General features: G+C 42.6%; 1 protein-coding gene across 1 annotated transcript; it reads left to right on the forward strand.

Moving 5' to 3' along the window:
- The first annotated feature begins 748 nt into the window (after positions 1-748).
- On the forward strand, positions 749-19,565 carry LOC121307312 (serine/threonine-protein phosphatase alpha-2 isoform-like). The gene is made up of 7 exons (XM_041239486.1): positions 749-959; positions 3,504-3,635; positions 4,064-4,294; positions 4,416-4,520; positions 4,609-4,832; positions 5,255-5,389; positions 16,530-19,565. The coding sequence occupies exons 1-7, from the start codon at positions 905-907 to the stop codon at positions 16,638-16,640; spliced, it is 993 nt and encodes a 330-aa protein (XP_041095420.1). The 5' UTR covers positions 749-904; the 3' UTR covers positions 16,641-19,565.
- The last annotated feature ends 279 nt before the right edge of the window (positions 19,566-19,844 follow it).

The following is a 19,844-nucleotide window of genomic DNA, read 5'->3' on the forward strand; positions in this document are numbered from 1 at the left end:
GCAAATCTACCAAAGAATGGATTAAGAGGAAGAAATGTTGTGTTTTGTATTGGCCAAGTCAAAGTCCACACCTCAAACCAATAGAAATGTTGTGGCTGTTGATGAAGACAGCCCTCAAGTGTGAAGCAGTTGCTGCAGTTCTGTAAGGAGGAATGAGCAAAAATTCCTAGTGGAAGATGTGAGGGACCGATTAGCAACGATAAGAACCGTCTGGATGATTTCATCGCTGCTAAAGGAGGTGCCACCAGATCAAAAGGTGACACTTCTGCACACAAGGATTTTTCAGTTTCTGTTACATAAACATGTTTTGTTAAGTAAATAATGAAAATATATCTTATTTTTGTGTGTGTGTGTGTGTCTGTTATTCAGGTTATCCTCATCAAACATTTAGATTTAGATGATGGATTTATAAGGTTCTTTGTCTAAAATATATGGAAAGAAAGACCAGCCCATGCGGGATCAGACACTTTCAAGTAGCACTGTGTACGTAATCATGACGAAACTGCGCTTTCCAACATACTGAACCCGAATCCTTGACGTCATCGAATATGGGCGGGCGTTTAAAAAAACATCCCCTGTGGAAATATCAGAACGGACCGGGTGGATCGACCAATGAAAGTCCTAAACTGGGGTTCGAACTCGAAACGTTAGAATGCTAGGTGGCCAATCGGCGTCGGGGATTCTGAGTCGCCCCTCCCCTTTCCCCCCTTACCGTTAAAATGTATGTAAGAAAGGGTGAGCCGCCGCGCAGGCGCAGTGAGTCGTGCTGTTTGTGCGGATAAGCTGAAAAGGGGGGAAGGAAGAAGGACAGGATAAATCGTGAAAGAGAGAAATCAAGATAATTCTACCTGCAAATACAGTCTAAAAACCCGGGACTATTATTAAAAGCACGAACAGAAACACGATGGCCGAACCGGATAAGCTGAACATCGACTCGATCATTCAGAGATTGCTGGAAGGTAGGAAGTGTTAAAAGCGACCGGGGTATTTAACTGGACACAAAATGGAGGTGCATGTATATCCAGTGAGTGTGAGTGAGTGAGTGTGAGTGTGAGTGTGAGTGTAATGCAGTCGGACCGGTGTGATGGGATGGGTGTCTGTGTGAGAGTTAGAGTCTGATTCTTGGAGATTGGGTGCATTGTTTAAAAAAAAAAAAAAAAAAAAAACGACGTCTTTAAGTTCTAAATATATATATATATATATATATATTTATATATATATATATATATATATATATTATATATATATTACATTGTAACATTGGTACAAAAACGCTGTTGTGTATATATGCACATATATATATATACACACATATACGTTACGTGTTTAACGGCCACATTTGTTCAGCTATTGGAGTTGTTTTGGCTGTTGGTGGCAGAGATTGTCAGCAAATACAGGAGAATATCCGTTGTAAAAGTATATTGGTTTTACATCCCATTGCATGTTATGACAACAAATAATGTCACCGGGTTGTACGGTTTGTTATTATTATATAATTACACACACACACACACACACACACACACACACACACAGTATAGTAGGTGTGTGTATATGTAGATGTAATCTCTCCCCTTCTATATATCTCTTTATCTGTCATTGTAAATGTTTCATGAATTTGTTCCTAGATCCCAGTGTAAACACATTGTTAGTGTTAGTGCTGTTATTGTGTTTTAATTGTAAGGCTTGTATCGGTTTTGTACAAGATGGACGAACATCTCTCTCTCTCTCTCTCTCTCTCTCTCCTGCGGATATTTTATTAGATCGCGGGTGGAACTGGTACCGAAACAAAGACGCCCAACTTGATCCATGGGGGTTTGCTTTTGTTTTTTTGAAGAACGAACGAGTAAACTGGTTTGCTCTCATACGAGAGTAAAGATGTTTTTTTTTTTTTTTTTTTTTTTTTTTTACTTCTCGAAGAGTTTGAAATAAAGTAGGCCGACCGCGGTTTTTATAACACGGACGACAAGATGGCGTGGAAATGAAGAAGATAATAGACACGAAGTCCTAGGACAGTGCCGCTAGCAAACCTCGTACCAGAGCTGAATACTTCTGTAATGGAAGTGCATGCCCTTCCCAGACCGTAACTAGCTGTACATAGCAACCGATTGTATGGTATGGCGTCGGCTTGAAACCCGGTCCTCATACCGGCAGTGTGCTCGGTGCAGAGACCTCTCCGGGGATGCGCTCGGTTTCACTCGGGGTTTACAGGATATTGGTTTTTGTGTAATGGCTAAATTCACTGTACTTAAATATTTAACGTGTGTGTGTGTCTATATAATATCAGTGTGACACATATATATATATATATTTATATATATATATATATATATATATATATATATATATATATATATATATATATATATATATTAGAAATATTTGTATGCATGTAACCCTAACCCAAGCGATACCATCCTTTGATTAATTAGCGTTGAGCAGTTAGCAGCCCTGCTCGAAATACCTCCACAGACCAGTTACTCTTAATACTATGAAGTCAGTCTATTGTGCAGTAAGGATCTTTCAGTTTTGTTAGGCAGTGATAATACTGTCAGGAAATGTACTATAGAAAAGCATCAATACAAACACAGTGCAGAACTGGTGCTAGTATGGAAAATACAGCAGAGCCTCACTTATTCGCGGCTCCCTGACGAGTTTATCTCTGAAGTACATTATTGCCGGTGTTCAGTAAAGCCCAGGGAACACGCACAGAAGCATAAGTCAGTCTCGCCTGTGGAGCCCAGGCAGTGACAGGATTCATGTCTTGGGATGAACACAGAAGGATTCTGTAACATTGGTTCTCCTGAGGCAGTTATTTAGTGCATCATAGCAAACATTTAGCCTCGGAAACAAGAGACTGCGATGTTCTTTCGAGGTTCAAAAGAACGACTTCAGCGAATTAAGAAAGGTCTTATGTACCAACAAGTGGGGTTTTTTTTGGATTTCACTGGTGTAAAACGAGTTTAAATTACACAGCAGGTTTGATTTAGTGTTATATGTGCGTGTGACCCCCAGTAAGAATTGAATTTAGTTTGAAATCCCAGAAAGATAGCAACACTTGGCTACCATTATTATTACCTGTAGTAATAAAAGTTTGGTTTATATTGTGAGCTCTGCTGGGCTGAATAGCTTATTCCTGTCAAAATATCTTGATTATAGCATAGTTTTTTTTGTGGTGTGTGTGGGGCTTTTTTTTTTTTTTTTTTTTTTTTTTTGGTAATTGAAAAAGCTTTTTCGAACCCTTACCACCTTTTGCGTAAACTTTTAAAACATTTGAGTAGAATTTTGTAAGTATTGTTTGAAACACGTCTCCATAACATGGCGTATGCAGAGGTACATTTACGATTAACCCAAATGTATTCGACCATTCTACAAAAATGAGCAATAATGCAGTCACGAGTCAGTGGATTTCACACATCTAAAGTGTGTACCCACTGGGGGGAAACTAGGGTCCGCGGACATAAACTGTAAAGTCTCTCTCTCTCTCTCTCTCTCTCTCTCAGTTAAAGGCTCCCGCCCTGGAAAGAATGTTCAGCTCACGGAGAACGAGATTCGCGGGCTCTGTCTGAAATCCCGTGAGATCTTCCTTAGCCAACCAATCCTGTTGGAGCTCGAGGCGCCACTCAAAATCTGTGGTGAGTCAAACGGCCAGCGAACAGACAGCGTACTGAAACCACCAGAGCCAGTCGGCTCCTGATTCCCAATTCCTTTTTTTAAATTTAGTTCCAATTCCTTTGGAATTTATATTTTGGAGAGACTTGTGATTTAACTGCTTTCACTTGAAGCTGATTTAATGGACTAACAGACAGTGACGTCAATTGAAGTAGTTTGTTGCCCTTGTGAGAAGCTCATTTTCTCAGTGTCCCTGTCCCTAGGGGATGTTCATTCACAGGCTAGGATCTCCTGGGTCTCTGAGTACACTGATCCTCCATCTCTCTTTCTCTGTATTAACCCTTCTCTCTCTAGGGGATGTTCACAGGCAGTGCTAGGATTTCCTGCGTCTCTGAGTACAGGGGTCCTCCTTTCTCTCTGTATTAACTCTTCTCTCTCTCTCTCTCGCTAGGGGATGTTCACGGGCAGTACTATGATCTCCTGCGTCTGTTCGAGTACGGCGGCTTCCCCCCCGAGAGTAACTACCTGTTCCTGGGGGATTACGTGGATCGGGGGAAGCAGTCCCTTGAAACCATCTGCCTCCTGCTGGCCTACAAGGTGAAGTACCCAGAGAACTTCTTCCTGCTGCGCGGAAACCACGAGTGCGCCTCGATAAACCGGATCTACGGCTTCTACGACGAGTGTGAGTGTGGGAGTACAGGGGAGAGGGGGGTACAGTAGTGTGCGTCTGTCCGTCTGTCATGTGTCGTTCCTCCCCCCCCCCCACCGCAGTCTCTGCATTCTGAGTCTGTCTCCCTCTGCAGGTAAGAGGCGGTACAACATCAAACTGTGGAAGACCTTCACGGACTGCTTCAACTGCCTGCCCGTTGCAGCCATCGTCGACGAGAAGATCTTCTGCTGCCATGGGGGTAAGAACTGTCTCTTTACACTACCCTACCTCCCTTCACTGTCTGTCCCTTTACACTACCCCTCACTCTTACCCCTCTCCTCTCCCAGGCCTCTCTCCTGATCTCCAGTCCATGGAGCAGGTCCGAAGGGTAATGCGCCCCACTGACGTCCCGGATCAGGGGCTCCTGTGTGACCTGCTGTGGGCCGACCCCGATAAAGACGTCCTGGGCTGGGGGGAAAACGACCGGGGCGTCTCCTTCACGTTCGGGGCGGATGTCGTGGCCAAATTCTTGCACAAGCACGACATGGATCTGATCTGCAGAGCGCACCAGGTAACGAGGGGTTAACGCTGAGCTGCTATTACAATTTCTAATTCCATCAAATTTAAGACTCAAACTTTCTTTTTTTTTTTTTTTTTTTTTGTAAATGCATCTTTTCATTTGATTTCCATTTTCTTCAAATTGAGGATGGGAAAGTAACTTAAACAACCCACGTTAACATATGTATTCTAAATAACCGAGCAGTAGTCACAGATACAAATACAGAAACATACTGTAGAATTTATTTTCAAACAAATGGGGCCAACAAAAGTGGGTTGAGCTTAGGACCCTAACTGAATAATTACAGGGGTGTGACCCTGCAGGAGGGAGCTGGTCACTCACGCTCTCTGTGGTAGTAAGGATGGAGTTCTTTGCTAAAACAGCTGGTCTCTCCTCTCACACCCCTCTCTTCTCTTTCTGTCCCTTTCTCTCAGGTAGTGGAGGATGGGTACGAGTTTTTTGCCAAGAGGCAGCTGGTCACTCTGTTCTCAGCTCCCAATTACTGTGGGGAATTTGATAACGCTGGCGCCATGATGAGTGTCGACGAGACCCTCATGTGTTCATTCCAGGTGAGAAACCACTGGAGGCCCCCGGGGGGGGGGGGGTGGAGCCCCGTTCATAATCGGATAGACCTGTCAACTCCTCCTCTTCGGGGGGGGGGGGGTCCTGTCGGTCAGTAAGCATTCTTGGTTATGTAACCAATATATATAGATTTGTACGCTTTTCTCCCAAGTTGAAATGTCCAGTTGTCTTCCAAGCTCAGCTCACTGCTACCACCCCTGCGCTGACTCGGGAGCGGCGAAGATGAAATGCTTACCGACCCCCAACCCCCCCAGAAAACGAGTTGACAGGTCTATCTGATGAACTTCACCACGTTACGCACCCATCAAACAATTTGGTGTAAAATCAAAACCAGACGCAGTATTCATACTTTTTTTTTTTTCTGCTCCTATTTCCTGAGTTGCGGCTACCACTGACACTTTCACAGTAGGAGATCAGTAAACTAGGTAATCGTAGGGCATATTTTAGAGGGAAAAGGTTTTTCTTTTGATCTTCAGACTCTCCGCTGTTTAGAAAGGTTTAATACGGTTTACTTTTGATGGATATTTGCTTGATACACAAGCAGAAAGTGGATACATGTGCTAGACTAGTGGTGTCTGACAAAGTACTCCATTAGTGCAGTGAAAGAGCTTCGTTTCAGCTCTGCAAGGCAAGATAACAAGAAGAAACGGGTACTTTGGAGCATTCAAGGCTCCTGCAATACAAGACTGGCTGAAAATGTGTGTGGAATTGAACACACCTTAATTGTGTCCACTTGTAACAGCTGCCGTGCTCGGTGTCTGTTTTAAAGGTCCAGTGCATTGCACCTTGTCCTGTGACAGTACCCTGTCTGTCATTGCAGCTGTACTATGAGCCTGCACTGATAGCTGTGGGTAGGTAGATAGATTCCCTACTGCATCACCACTGAGCCAGTTTTCTGGGTTCCACCAGTGCGTGCAATACTAACATCCTCCCAGGGGACCAGCATACACTTTGTTTGCCATACCTGGGCGTCAAGCGTGAAGGATTGCACTTTTTGCGATTTCTGCTCTGCCCTCTTGACACACTCTGAGAGGCGGCAGACGTACGGATAAAGGAGCCCTCGGACTCTCGCCCCGGATCAAAGGTTGCAGTCTTCCTCTGGAGCAGAGAGGCTCTCCACACCCTGCTCATGCCTCCGCTTTGCGCAGGTGGCTTTCCAGGACAACTCTGTCTCTTGCAGCTTCAGAGGAGCCTAATGAGGACATGGAGCAGGAACTGAGTTGGAAATTTTCATTTTCCCTTCCTCTTCTGGGGAACTCGCAGCCCTGTTAAAGCATGGTACTGCAGCGCTACAGCTGACCTGGCTTGATATTTGATTGACCCCTGGAATTTCCCCCTCCTCCCTCCCCGTCCACTAGGGGTGGGCAGTATGCATTAAAAATCTTTGTATTTTAGACCTTCTGGTGAAGATATATATCACAGTACCTTTACAGTATTTGTAGCAAGGTTTATTTTGAACCCACTGCAGTCCATTTATTCAGTGCTTGTCGGGTCCGATTTATTTTCACACGTGCTGTGTTAGCGTTTTTTAGAGTTAAACAGGTTTAAAAGGCAGTGCATGGTAAAAGGACATCAGTACTGCATCTCCAGCCAAGCCCCACCCCTTGTTCGTTGTATTTTTCACATACCTCTTCATAGTCATTCATACTGATAAATTCTCTCCTGATCACTCGTTTTATCACCAAACTCTTCAATAATGCGATCCGTTATCATTTTATTACTACAACATCTCCAAAACCTCTGTAAATGTCAGTGATGTTCTTTGAGCACTGGGTGCGGACGCAGCTGTCTCCTTTTTTTGTGTTGGTGTTATCTGTGTTGCAGGGGCTATCTATCGCTCAGAAACGACCCTTTTTTTCCCCCCTTCTGCTTTATTCGGCTATTGAGTGGTTTTTCTCGGCGCTTTCCGGAGAAAAACACCTGTGTCTTTCTGATGTTGGATTGGAAAGGGAAAATTATAATGTCGGACCTGGTCCGTCGCAGGACCGCAAAGGGCTGATTGTACTTGCATGCTTTGGAAAGGACAGGCAGCAGATGTAAAGATCGTCACAGATGACAGAAGAGAGAGGCACTTAAATGAACAAATCTTTATTTTGTGTTGCGCCACAGAACAGCATGAAAGTTTATAGAGAGTGTATGGCTGCATGTAACAAGAGCAGCACAAAAATAAACACACATGGGATCTGACCAAACAAGAGTGTACTGCACAAACAAGAAATTAACAAATACACAAACGCAGCACCTGATACCTGACTCTGTTAAACTTTAACTATCATCTCTAAAAACGCACGATGAAGTACAGGAAATTACTCCACTGCAAAACAAAAATCTTGTCTGCCTTCTATTGACGGTAAATTCCCCCAGAATGACTTCACCCACAAAACTGAAAGCCTTTTGTCACTAATATAATAGACCCTACCCCAGTGCAGTGACGAGCATTTCAGCCAGCTGTCCAGGCTGTACCTACCTACCGTTTTACCAGTAGTAAGGTGAAGCCTGTGTCCAAAACACTGAAGTCTAGTCCAGGCATTCAGTCCTGCAGCTTTGATGTTTGATCCGCTGTGTTTGATTTAATGTTGTTGAAGCTGACATGCTGGGATCCTTCAAGAAGCTGCTTGATGAGATTTTGGGATCAATGAGCTACTAACAACCAAACAAGCAAGATGGGCCGAATGGCTTCCTCTCGTTTGTAAACTTTCTTGTGTTCTTATGTGTGTGTGGTAATGCAGGTTTGCTGCTCTTCTCTGACCCCAGGAAGACGGAGCATCTCTTGATCCGAGAGCGGTTGCTTCACCAGTGTGGTCTTCAGGGAAGTAGGACGTGTGCAAGCGCTTGTTGCACACGTCCCAGTCGGTGTGTGCAGTCTGTGGCTCTGTCGTTCGGCTTGACCACGGATCAGTGGTACGAGACATGGGTCAGCTCGCTGGCTACTCTTCCACGACACTCCATGTATAATGCTGGCAGAGCAGTTTGCGAAAAGTTCTTGCCACTGGGAAGCTGGTATTTCTTGTCGCTAGTTTATTTTCAGAAGCTTTCTTTCTCCACAGTGTAGGAGCCATATCTTTTGCTGGTCTTGATGGTCTGGTCAGTGTCAGACTGGCGTTTCTCATTGCATTTGTCATATAGAACTGGATTGCTTCAGGTTATGAGAGGTTTGTTGCATTGCCTCCTTCTGCTGGCACGGCCCTCGAACAGTTTGCAGATTGAGCTTGTGTCCTCCTTTGGTACCAGCTCATCTCCTTCATTTGGTTGGGAAGTTACAACTTCGCCACTCTCTCCTGTTTCTCCCTGCTTGCTCGTCACCGCCATCAGGTGTGAGCCTCTGGGCGAATATTATTGCCTCGCGGGGCGCATCAGTGGAGCGCCTTGCGAATGAAACGCCATGCCCAAACACCGTCTGTGCGCAGTGCCTTCAAGTGTCAGCGCCTCTTTACTTTCTCGCATACTACTATTTTGGTTTTATGAGTGTATTTATCTATTTGTTTAGCAGCTTGTGTCTTTTTTTGTATACTGGCCAAAAAAATAACACACTATATAATCCAACTATATCTTTTATCTAATACTGGTATATACGATATATCGCCCAACCCTGTCCACCCGGACTTTCTGCACCAGGTCCAGTCCTTGTGGGTATTGCCGTCTGCTGACCTGTTGTATAGGGTCCACGAGGAGGAGAAGTTGGGTCTTGGCCACTTCACCCTGGTGGAGCTGTCCGTCGCAGTTTTAGTTCAAGCTCCACATTTAATGCTGGCCGTATAAGCAATGCAAGGTCACAGAGACCATGCTCAAAAAGGCCTATTCGGCATAGGCCCTCGCCACATGCATGGGTAGCATTATTAGCACTTTTGTGGCGTACTAGTCTGCGCTTTTGCAGGCGCTGTCACTGAACCACAGACCCTCCTAGCGCGCTCCTGGAGGAGCTGCGCCTAAATATGGATCATTTCTTGCAGCTGTCCACATTTGATGGACAGGCACTGGGCAGAGGCCTTGTGGCATTGATCAGAGCTCGAAGGCAGTTGTGGCTCTCCCAGGCACGGGTTCTCGATGGAGACGAGGCTTCCCTGTCACTCCAGGCCATTCTTTTGGCCCGGCAGTGGACGAGCTATTGAAGAGGTCACAGCAGGTCAGAGTCCACCAAGGAGCTTGCTTGCCTGCTACCAAGGAAAGTGCCACAGGTCCGCAGACCTATGACCCTGTGGTGCCCCTGACCCCTATGGGGCAGCCAGTTGCCCCAGCGCAGCAAGGCCCCCCCTCCCGCCAGTAGTGTCCCGTCCAACAGGGGACATTGTCGCCCTTTGCAAGCTCAGAGGGTGCAGGCAGAAACTGCAGTGGCTCTGCATCCCTGAGGGTTTTCTACCACAGACCCAGGGCTCCTCTCAGAACCACCTGGCACATTGGCGATCATTCATGATAGCCATCTGGATGCTCGGCTAACGGCTACAGTTCAGACAAGGCTGCCCCCCCCCCCGGGAGTGGTCATGACCATGGTCACAAACCCTAACCACGCCCTGCTGGTGTCCTAGGAAGTGATAACCCTGTTACTGAGACGGGCTATCCAAGTGGTAGACAACCCCCCCCCCCCCCCCCCCCCGGTTTTTACTCTACTTCCTGGTGTCCAAACAGAAAGGCGGTCTCCGACCCATTCTCTACCTCGGACAGTGCGATCTGTTCCTGAGGCACAGAAAGTTCAGGATGTTGTTCACACAACCACTTTTGCGCACAGTCTGGACAGGCGACCGGTTCACCACAGTGGACCTGAAAGACTCCTACTTCCTGAGTCCTGTACTACCACGCCACAGAAAGTATCTGTTTTTCTCCTGGGAAAAGCATAAGAGTTCTGTGTTCAGCCTCTCGCTAGCTCCTCATACTTTTTTTTTTTTTTTTTTTTTTCCCCCAAAGTGGATGGATGCTCCACACAAACATGACTTTCTTGTTTAAAAAAAATACTTTAAAAACTTGCGTAAGCCAAGCTATACAAGTGTGTTTTTAAACAAGATTTAAAAGCATCGGCAGAAGGCACTTCCTTTATAGTACTAGGCAAGTCGTTCCATAATTTCAGTGCAATGCAGCTGAAGCATGTACCACCTGAGTTTTGTTTCTGAATACTTGGTATGCAAAGTAGCCTGGCATCCTGTGATCGAAGTGGATGATTAGGAACGTATGGTTTTTAAAAGATCCTTTAAATAGAGTGGCGCTAAGCCATTTAGAGCCTTATAGGTTAATAATAGCACCTTAAAATCTATCCTAAATCAAACAGGGAGCCAATGCAAGGATGCCAGCACAGGGGTGATATGATCTAGTTTCTTACTCCCAGTTAAAACTCTTGCAGCAGCATTCTGTACAAGTTGCAGCTGAAATATAACATTGTTACTAATACCGGCAAAAAGGCTGTTACAATAATCAATCCTTGAAGATATAAAAGCATGCATCAACCTCTCTGCATTCTGCTTGGAAAGCATACCTCTGTCTAGCTAAGTTTATTAAAGGAAATTTTTGTAACATTTAATGTGTGATTCAAAGGAGAGGTCTGGATCAAAAATGGCGCCTAGGTTTTTTTTTTTTATCTCTGCTCTAGAATCTGTACAGAGACCGTCAAGTAGAAAATCAGATGAATCAATGTTCTTGTATTGCTTCTGAGATCTCATTATCATCAGTTCTGTTTGTCTGAGTTTAGCATTAAAAAAAAGTTTAAACATCCAGTGTTTTAATGTCAGCAAGGCAGGTATCTGACAAACCCCCTGAATGTTCAAGGCGATTAGACAGACTGATCAATGGTGTCGAAAGCAGCACTTTGATCCTGTAGAACTGAAGGTGAGCCCATGTCAGAGGTCAACAACATATCATTTCCCACTCGAATCAGTGCCGTCTCGGTGCAGATCTTTGACTGGATAAAGTAGAACAGTCAAACAAACAAATGCTGCTCGACAGGTTTGAAATTGCGAGTTGTTGAATTTGCCAAAATACATGTTAATTGCAAAACTGAAAAAAACTACAAGGGTTACAAACTACAAACAGGGTTACAGTCCAAACAGTAATCGGACATACCTGGCCCACAATAATACGGCACACGGTCACCAGTCCTGAGTGCCTGTGGTCGTGCTCGTGGTGGGTGATCAACGATGTTATTTCGTGACTGTATTAGTGAAGTGATGATCTGGCTTATGCTGGCCCAAGGTGAGGGCTCCGGATATGTGTTAGCTGTCTGGTGGTCAATAAACACAGACAGTTACCAACAGACAATACAAACAAACGATATTCTTTTACGTTTTTTTTTTTTTTTTTTTTTAATTTCTCCAGCAGGCTGACAGACTTCCCGACCTCAGAAACGAACTGTCAGGCCAGCCTGTCCAGATACTTTTCTTTTCGCTATTTAGCACCCTCGCAGGTAGAGAGGGAGATTTACAACTAGAACTCATTGTATTTCTGTCACAGAGGGTATAAAGACGTTTGGATCAGAATCCAATGTCACCCCTTACAAAAAAAGTAATATAATGCAAGTATACTTCTGCCAAAATTGTATTTTAATATAATATTGGTATCATTATAATGTTCTATTTTGACAAGTATACTTGCAGTGTACAACTTTATATATTATTTTTCTAAGTAATGCAACGTAGTTCTCAAATTGGACATTTCTTAGATTTTTTTTCTTCTCTTGCATACCTGCATTGTCTCTTGCTAGATTTGCACCTCCAGATTCTGACACATACTTTTAGAAAACCAGGAGCAACTTCTGCTCTGTATCAGAAAGCTATAACGCTCTGCGGCAGCCCGCCAGTGTGAATAACTATAGAAAAAGTAGTAGAAGCTAACTAAAACACAAGCCTGGGAAAAACAAATGGAAATCTGGAAGAAAGTCTGGAATTTTGAAACGGTGTGTGAACCCTGCTGTACGTGACTGGAGACGAAACAGACAAAGTTAGAAACGAGCCGATGGGAGGAAAGGGTTTATTTGATAAGCAAATAAAATGCAAGCAGATTAATGAGATGGGATGTGGGATTTTGTCTTTCTCAGCAGTACACGTTACAGTCCCAATTATTTTTGTGTTCTGCTTTCACCTTTAAAACGGTCAGTTTGAAAAATAAACTTCATTTTCCTGCAACAGCTCACCCTGCTTTAGTCCACAACTCTGCTGCGTGCTGTTTCTATTGTGGTAATGCTTTAAATTACCGTGCCTGCTGCTTTGTTATATTATCAGCTCGTTATCTAACAAGGGAATCTGCTGCGCAGAGAAATCATCCCTAAATTTCTGACAGTACCCAATGTAACCGAAATCTATTTTATCTGGGATGGTTGCAGCTGCTAAGAAGATGCAACAGACAAAATAAATCTGTTCAGACTCAACTTTATTTAGGCGCTCTACGACTTGACTGGCGAAATTAACGTTGGCCTTCACAAAGAGAATGTTTTTCAGCTTGCTATAGTAACCTTTTCACTTCCCTTTTTTTTTTTTTTTTTTTTTTTTTTTTTTTTGCTGCATTACAAACCTTCATCAAAACTAGAACCACAGTGCGGGTCATTGTGACCTATTTTACACTTAATGTTAATTACTCTTCTGTTGTAAATCGTATGTGTGTGTCTGTTTTTTGACTTTTCCTAAATATGAATTAAATATCCTGACTGCGTTTGATAGCCAGAGTCGCAAAAATGATGCATTTATAAACAGTTCTACCTAGAACGGCCACGTGGGTCAGTGTGACCCATGCATTACAATACATTTGTTTTTATATATATAATCTATCTATAACACAAGATATATTGTATTTTTAAGTGCAGCAAACAAGACACGCCCCCTCCTCCTAGCACAGGGCTTGTTTTTTTTCCAAGCCTTTGTTTGTAGACTGACTACGTCCCAGAGATTGCTATGATAGTGGATTTGGCAAGATGCCAACTCTGTGAAAGCCTAGTTGCTTATTTTTCAATGCACCTGGGAGACAGCAGTCCTTCATTTTCCACAAATGCAACTGGGAATATATCGGAAGGAAATATTTAATCTTGAAAGTAGTTATTTTGAATGGAATACGGCAAGCTGCACTCAGATGCATACAGCAAACTGAAATGACAGGTAGGATAACAACTTATGTGCCTAATATGAAACGTATTTTATATCTCTATTACTTTTAGAAAAAGAAATTTTGGTTTTACAGGTTTGTGTGTACCAGTTTACACAATAGTGTTCAATGGAACTGCGTCTGTGTTTACAACACAGCTCCTGGATGCAGGCGCAGTCAGCTGGCAGACGCGTATGCTCCTCCATAGAGTACAATGCAGCCAGCATACCGGAAGTAGTGTTGTATTTTATTTTAATGTAGTATTAGAAACAATGATTTTGGTTTTATAGTTTTGTGTGTACATATACCCGTTTACACCTGTACACGACTATATGTACATCCCTGTTTCTTTTGAAAGGTGTATTATTATATTTCTGTTTGTAGTCGTGCTGTATATGCGCATTTTATGTTTTAATTTTTCATTTAAATAGTGTTTCTGCGATGCAGGTGTTAGATGTGATGTTCATGAATACAACTTTTCAGTTGTATCCGATAGTATGCCTTTCGTTTTCATAACAAAGCAGTTTTAAAATGTCTGGGTCAAACTGACCCGCGTGGCGGTTCTAGGTAGTGTTAAAAGTGTTCTCATTTTCAGGGCATTTTTAATGTTCTCAAACACACACACTTCAAGTGTATTTTGCTGTTCTGAATTTCTTGAACTGTTCCTTTTCAGCTACGTTTTTACACAACTGTACTCTCACACATTTGGTCACCATTTCAACTGCTGCTAGAAAGTGGGGTTACCATGCTGGTTAACGTACAGCAGCTCTGCAAGTATTTGTGTGTCATCATCTGGCAAGGGGTCAGCTGATTTCCCATCATAGCTTTTTTTACTTAAAGGCGTACAGAAGAACTCCCAAAACAACACTCTCCTATGGGTATATATTTTACAATGCGGCAATAAAAGGGAACTTGGTTTTCTGTTGTGTGTATGGGTAGCTTGTATGTATTCTTACAGTGCGATGAGACAAACTTGCTGAATGAATCTCTGAAAACAGTCTTTGACACTTTAATACAAGTAGCCGGCACAAATATCATTTAAGAACATAAGAAAGTTTACAAACGAGAGGAGGCCATTCGGCCCATCTTGCTCATTTGGTTGTCAGTAGCTTATTGATCCCAGAATCTCATCGAGCAGCTTCTTGAAGGATCCCAGGGTGTCGGCTTCAACAACATTACTGGGGAGTTGATTCCAGACCCTCAATTCTCTGTGTAAAAAAGTGCCTCCTATTTTCTGTTCTGAATGCCCCTTTGTCTAATCTCCATTTGTGACCCCTGGTCCTTGTTTCTTTTTTCAGGCTGAAAAAGTCCCTTGGGTCGACACTGTCAATACCTTTTAGAATTTTGAATGCTTGAATTAGGTCGCCACGTAGTCTTCTTTGTTCAAGACTGAACAGATTCAATTCTTTTAGCCTGTCTGCATATGACATGCCTTTTAAGCCCGGAATAATTCTGGTCGCTCTTCTTTGCACTCTTTCTAGAGCAGCAATATCTTTTTTATAGCGAGGTGACCAGAACTGCACACAATATTCAAGATGAGGTCTTACTAGTGCATTGTACAGTTTTAACATTACTTCCCTTGATTTAAATTCAATACTTTTCACAATGTATCTGAGCATCTTGTTAGCCTTTTTTATAGCTTCCCCACATTGTCTAGATGAAGACATTTCTGAGTCAACAAAAACTCCTAGGTCTTTTTCATAGATTCCTTCTCCAATTTCAATATCTCCCATATGATATTTATAATGTACATTTTTATTTCCTGCGTGCAGTACCTTACACTTTTCTCTATTAAATGTCATTTGCCATGTGTCTGCCCAGTTCTGAATCTTGTCTAGATCATTTTGAATGACTTTTGCTGCTACAACAGTGTTTGCCACTCCTCCTACTTTTGTGTCGTCTGCAAATTTAACAAGTTTGCTTACTATACCAGAATCCGAATCATTAATGTAGATTAGGAATAGCAGAGGACCTAATACTGATCCCTGTGGTACACCGCTGGTTACCACACTCCATTCTGAGGTTTTTCCTCTAATCAGTACTTTCTGTTTTCTACATGTTAACCACTCCCTAATCCATGTACATGTGTTTCCTTGAATCCTTACTGCGTTCAGTTTGAGAATTAATCTTTTATGCGGGACTTTGTCAAAAGCTTTCTGGAAATCTAAATAAACCATGTCATATGCTTTGCAATTATCCATTATCGATGTTGCATCCTCAAAAAAATCAAGCAAGTTAGTTAGACATGATTTCCCTTTTCTAAAACCATGTTGACTGTCTCCCAGGACCCTGTTACAATATAGGTAATTTTTTCCATTTTGGCTCTTATTATAGTTTCCATAAGTTTGCATATAATAGAAGTCAGGCTTACTGGTCTGTAGTTACCAGGTTCAGTTTTGTTTCCCTTTTTGTGGATCGGTATTACGTTTGCAATTTTCCAGTCTGTCGGTACCACCCCTGTGTCAAGAGACTGCTGCATGATCTTGGTTAGCGGTTTGTAAATTACTTCTTTCATTTCTTTGAGTACTACTGGGAGGATCTCATCCGGCCCAGGGGATTCGTTTATTTTAAGAGCTCCTAGTCCCTTTAACACTTCTGCCTCAGTTATGCTAAAGTTATTTAAAACTGGATAGGAACTGGATGACATGTGGGGCATGTTGTCAATATCTTCCTTTGTAAAAACTTGTGAAAAGTAATCATTTAATATATTTGCTATTTTTTTTTCTTCATCTATGATTTTGCCATTTGTATCTCTTAAACATTTAATCTCCTCTTTGAATGTTCGCTTGCTGTTGTAATATTGGAAAAACATTTTGGAATTGGTTTTAGCTCCCTTAGCAATGTTCATTTCTATTTCTCTCTTGGCCTTTCTAACTTCCTTTTTGACTTGCGTTTGCAGTTCTGTGTACTCTTTCTGCATACTTTCTTGCGTCGGTTGCCGGCATATTTTGAACAGTGTAGTGATATAAGTAGTGTGTGCATTAATAAATAAAATGAACTGTTTCTATAGATTGTAATACATGCTTTTTTATTTTTGTAAATGTGAATTTTGTTTTTCTCTCCCCCCCCCCTCAGATTCTCAAGCCCGCTGATAAGAAGCTCTTCTCGTATGGAGGAGGGGGGGTGGGCTCAGGGAGGCCGGTGACTCCACCCAGAAATTCAGCAAAATCGAAACCCAAAAAATAACCCCAACTCTCACTCAGACCCACCATACAACAAAACAAACTGGCATGGCAACCAAGACCACGCAGGGAGGCCGGGCCTGGGACCCCACCCCCCCCCCTCCAGCCACTCTGCTGATTGGATAATGCTGAATGCATCACCACTAACCAATCAGAGACTTTGGTAGCTGCTGTTGCCGGGTAGAAAACTTTTTTCAATTTTATTTTTCCCCCCTCTCCTCCTCTCTCTTACCAATCAGACATGCTCTTTTGTCATTGTTGCTGGGTAGAAAATGAATTAATGTTTCTGCCACCCAAAAAGCACCCCAATTGAAGAGCTGCTGTTGCCGGGTAGAAAACATCAACTTTTTATTATTTTCATTTTTATTTTATTTTATTTGTATTAATTCCACTGAACCAATCCAAGAGCTGCTCTCTGCTGTTGCTGGGTAGAACAAATCCAACCAAACCACCAATAGCAGTGCAGTGATGTCTTGAGCACCTCAGGTTTCAAATACTGTAAAAATAATGAGAAAAAAAAAAAATAAATCAATTTTTTTAAAGCATGGACGTTGTGAATTAAGTAGCTGCTGATAAGTCTTCAGTGAGATTGTGTGCTATTTTCTCTTTCATTTTTTTTTTTTAAAGATGTTTTGTCCTTAGTACGACTAAAAAATAAAGTAAAACTTAAAACACACTTTTCTATATTTCTTTTGCAAGTCATCTCTCTTGAAAAACATATTGGACGTAGAAGGGTTTTATAATTTAACAAGCAGCTGCTCCAAACTGTTGGAGTAGGATTTGAAGATGTAATTCCAACCTCCATGTATTGTAGCAAGTCAGATCCAGTCTGGTCTGTTCTGGTCCATTCCTTTCTATTCCAGTCTGGTCTGTTCTGGTCCATTCCTTTCAAGTCTGGTCCATTCCATTCCAATGTTCTGTTGGGCTCAGAGTGGCACACATGAAGTGGTGAGCAGGGTCAGGTCACTTCCTGTATTTCAATTCAAGTTCTTTTTTTTAAATCAATTCCTGTCCCCTTTAATCAGTTCTAACACATTTACTGATACCGGTTTCAAACGAAGGTAGTTGAACAATTGCAACAATTCTGTCTCGAATGTCAATATCGATTCCGAATGGAATTGGAAATGAGAAATGAATGAGCCCAATGCTGGTAGCAGTAGCAAGGTGAGTCTCTCCCATTCAATCGGGCACGGTGTGTCACGTAGGTCAGGGCGAGGAGGCTTCAGTCTGCGCAGGGCAGGGCGAGGAGGCTTCAGTCTGCGCAGGGCAGGGCGAGGAGGCTTCAGTCTGCGCAGGGCAGGGCGAGGAGGCTTCAGTCCGGCTTCAAAACTATTTTAACCCTTTAAGTGCCATCGTCCTCATTTCTGGACAGGCTGCTTTTGTAATTGTTTTTAACTGGCACGATCTACCAGTTACTTTAATTTGGTAACTTACTCTAAATTTGTCAAATACAAAAGTTAACTTAATTCAGCAAATGCAGCCCTTCAGATGCTTTTGTGACTCCTCAATGTAAAATAAGAAACTGAAGCCTATGAATGATCCATTTCTTGGTGTTTCTTCCTCCCCACTGTGATGATAAAGCGGCTCCTTTTTCTCTGTTGAGCTTCACAGCCGGTGTGAAATCTCACTGCTGTGGTTACAGGAACACGTCTCACTGGACTGGGACGCTGGGAATGTGCTATAAATGTCATTTTACATTCTCTAAAAAACTTAACTTGAAACTCTAGAATGGTAGCATAGTGATTTTAGAAAGTATCAAATTACATCAGTGCATGTTATTATCCAGTCGGCAGTTTGATGTGATTTAAAAATAAATTCATTATTTAAATGTTTTAATGGAAGTGAATTGGATTGAGTAGACTGGTACCTGCTTTGTGAAAGCCTTAAGCCCCTTTCACACTGGCACTCCTCCCTGGACCTGGGTCCTGGCTACCCGGGTAGCAGTCCTGCATAGTGCGGAACCACGTACCTGGGTTAGCCTGGGTCCCAGCGACCCACTTCAGGATGTGGGTTGACACGCTTTGACCCTCGTTGAGAGAGACAAAATGCAGGACTGCCGTTTTTGTGAGGCGACGCTGTAATAAACAGCCACGCCTGGGTGAAGGCTTTTGCTTCTGCAAGGGACATTTCAGTTTATTCTGTTTAGATGTGTTTTTGTTGATTTGAGGCACACCATTAGCCATATTGCAGCAGGGATGAAGAAAGCTTGAGTAGCTTGAATGAAAGCGTCGGTAACAGCTGCTTCTGGGGCATTGTGCACCTGCGTTTGTCAGTCAGGTCAACCCTGCTTTATCAAAAGCAGTGTGAAATTGCATACCCGACCTGCGTGACACTGGGTCCTGACCTGGATAGGTTCTGATTTGGGTAGAGTATGCCAGTGCGAGAGGGGAGGTGGAACGGTTCTGCGTGCTGCTTGGCTGCTGTCTCTCCCCCAGTCCTCAGTCACATTGATAAGCTATGTTATAGATGCATGAAGACCAAGGTTGGATTCATAACTGTTTTTCAGTTACAAGTCCATGGAAGGAATTGGAATTGATGTTTTAGAGACGTTATACGCGTGATTCAACGTGTTCACTTGAAACCGTTTAATCATTGACAGACAGCGGCTTCACTTGCAGTCCTTTGTTGCTGCTTGTTTTAACAGCATTTGTGTTGGAATTGATTTAAAAGGAAGTTGGGTTGAAATTGGGAGCGATCCTGGAGTTCTTTTAAATGCATCAACTAAACATCGGCTTCCCTTGGAGTAATTTGTTGCCACTGTGAGAAGCTTCTTTTAATAGAAAACTACCAGTTTAAAATGTCAGGAAAAGGAGAAAGAATAATGCTATTTTTAACAGGTTATGTGTACAGATCTGTGAGAGTCTTTGTGAAAAAAAAAAAAAAAACCTTTGTAACGATAATAAACTTGTAAATGGAAATTGAAAATGTGTAATACTGTACTGAACAGTCATTCTAATTCTCTTCTACAGTCTGACCATGTGATAAGAGTCCATTTCCCTAAACCAACACCCAGATCAATTCTGCTGTTCAAGTCCATCCATCTGTCTTTACTTCCGATATAGCGCCTTTCATGATGAAATGCCTTCAAAGTTCATTATGGGCCAAAAACAACATTAACATACTAAATGAGACAATTCGGTAAAGTCTCAATGTATTTTAATCTTAAAGTGACAAAATGTACTTTTTTTTTTTAAAGCTACCTTGATTT

This window comes from Polyodon spathula, chromosome 55 (assembly GCF_017654505.1).
Source record: "Polyodon spathula isolate WHYD16114869_AA chromosome 55, ASM1765450v1, whole genome shotgun sequence".
In the NCBI taxonomy this organism is placed as follows: domain Eukaryota; kingdom Metazoa; phylum Chordata; class Actinopteri; order Acipenseriformes; family Polyodontidae; genus Polyodon; species Polyodon spathula.

Bases quoted from the DNA above. Each gene is read 5' to 3' on its own strand.
- LOC121307312 (XM_041239486.1), top strand. From the start codon at position 905: ATGGCCGAACCGGATAAGCTGAACATCGACTCGATCATTCAGAGATTG. The intron at 960-3,503 runs GTAGGAAGTGTT...TCTCTCTCTCAG, and splicing joins CATTCAGAGATTGCTGGAAG to TTAAAGGCTCCCGCCCTGGA. The intron at 3,636-4,063 runs GTGAGTCAAACG...CTCTCTCGCTAG, and splicing joins GGCGCCACTCAAAATCTGTG to GGGATGTTCACGGGCAGTAC.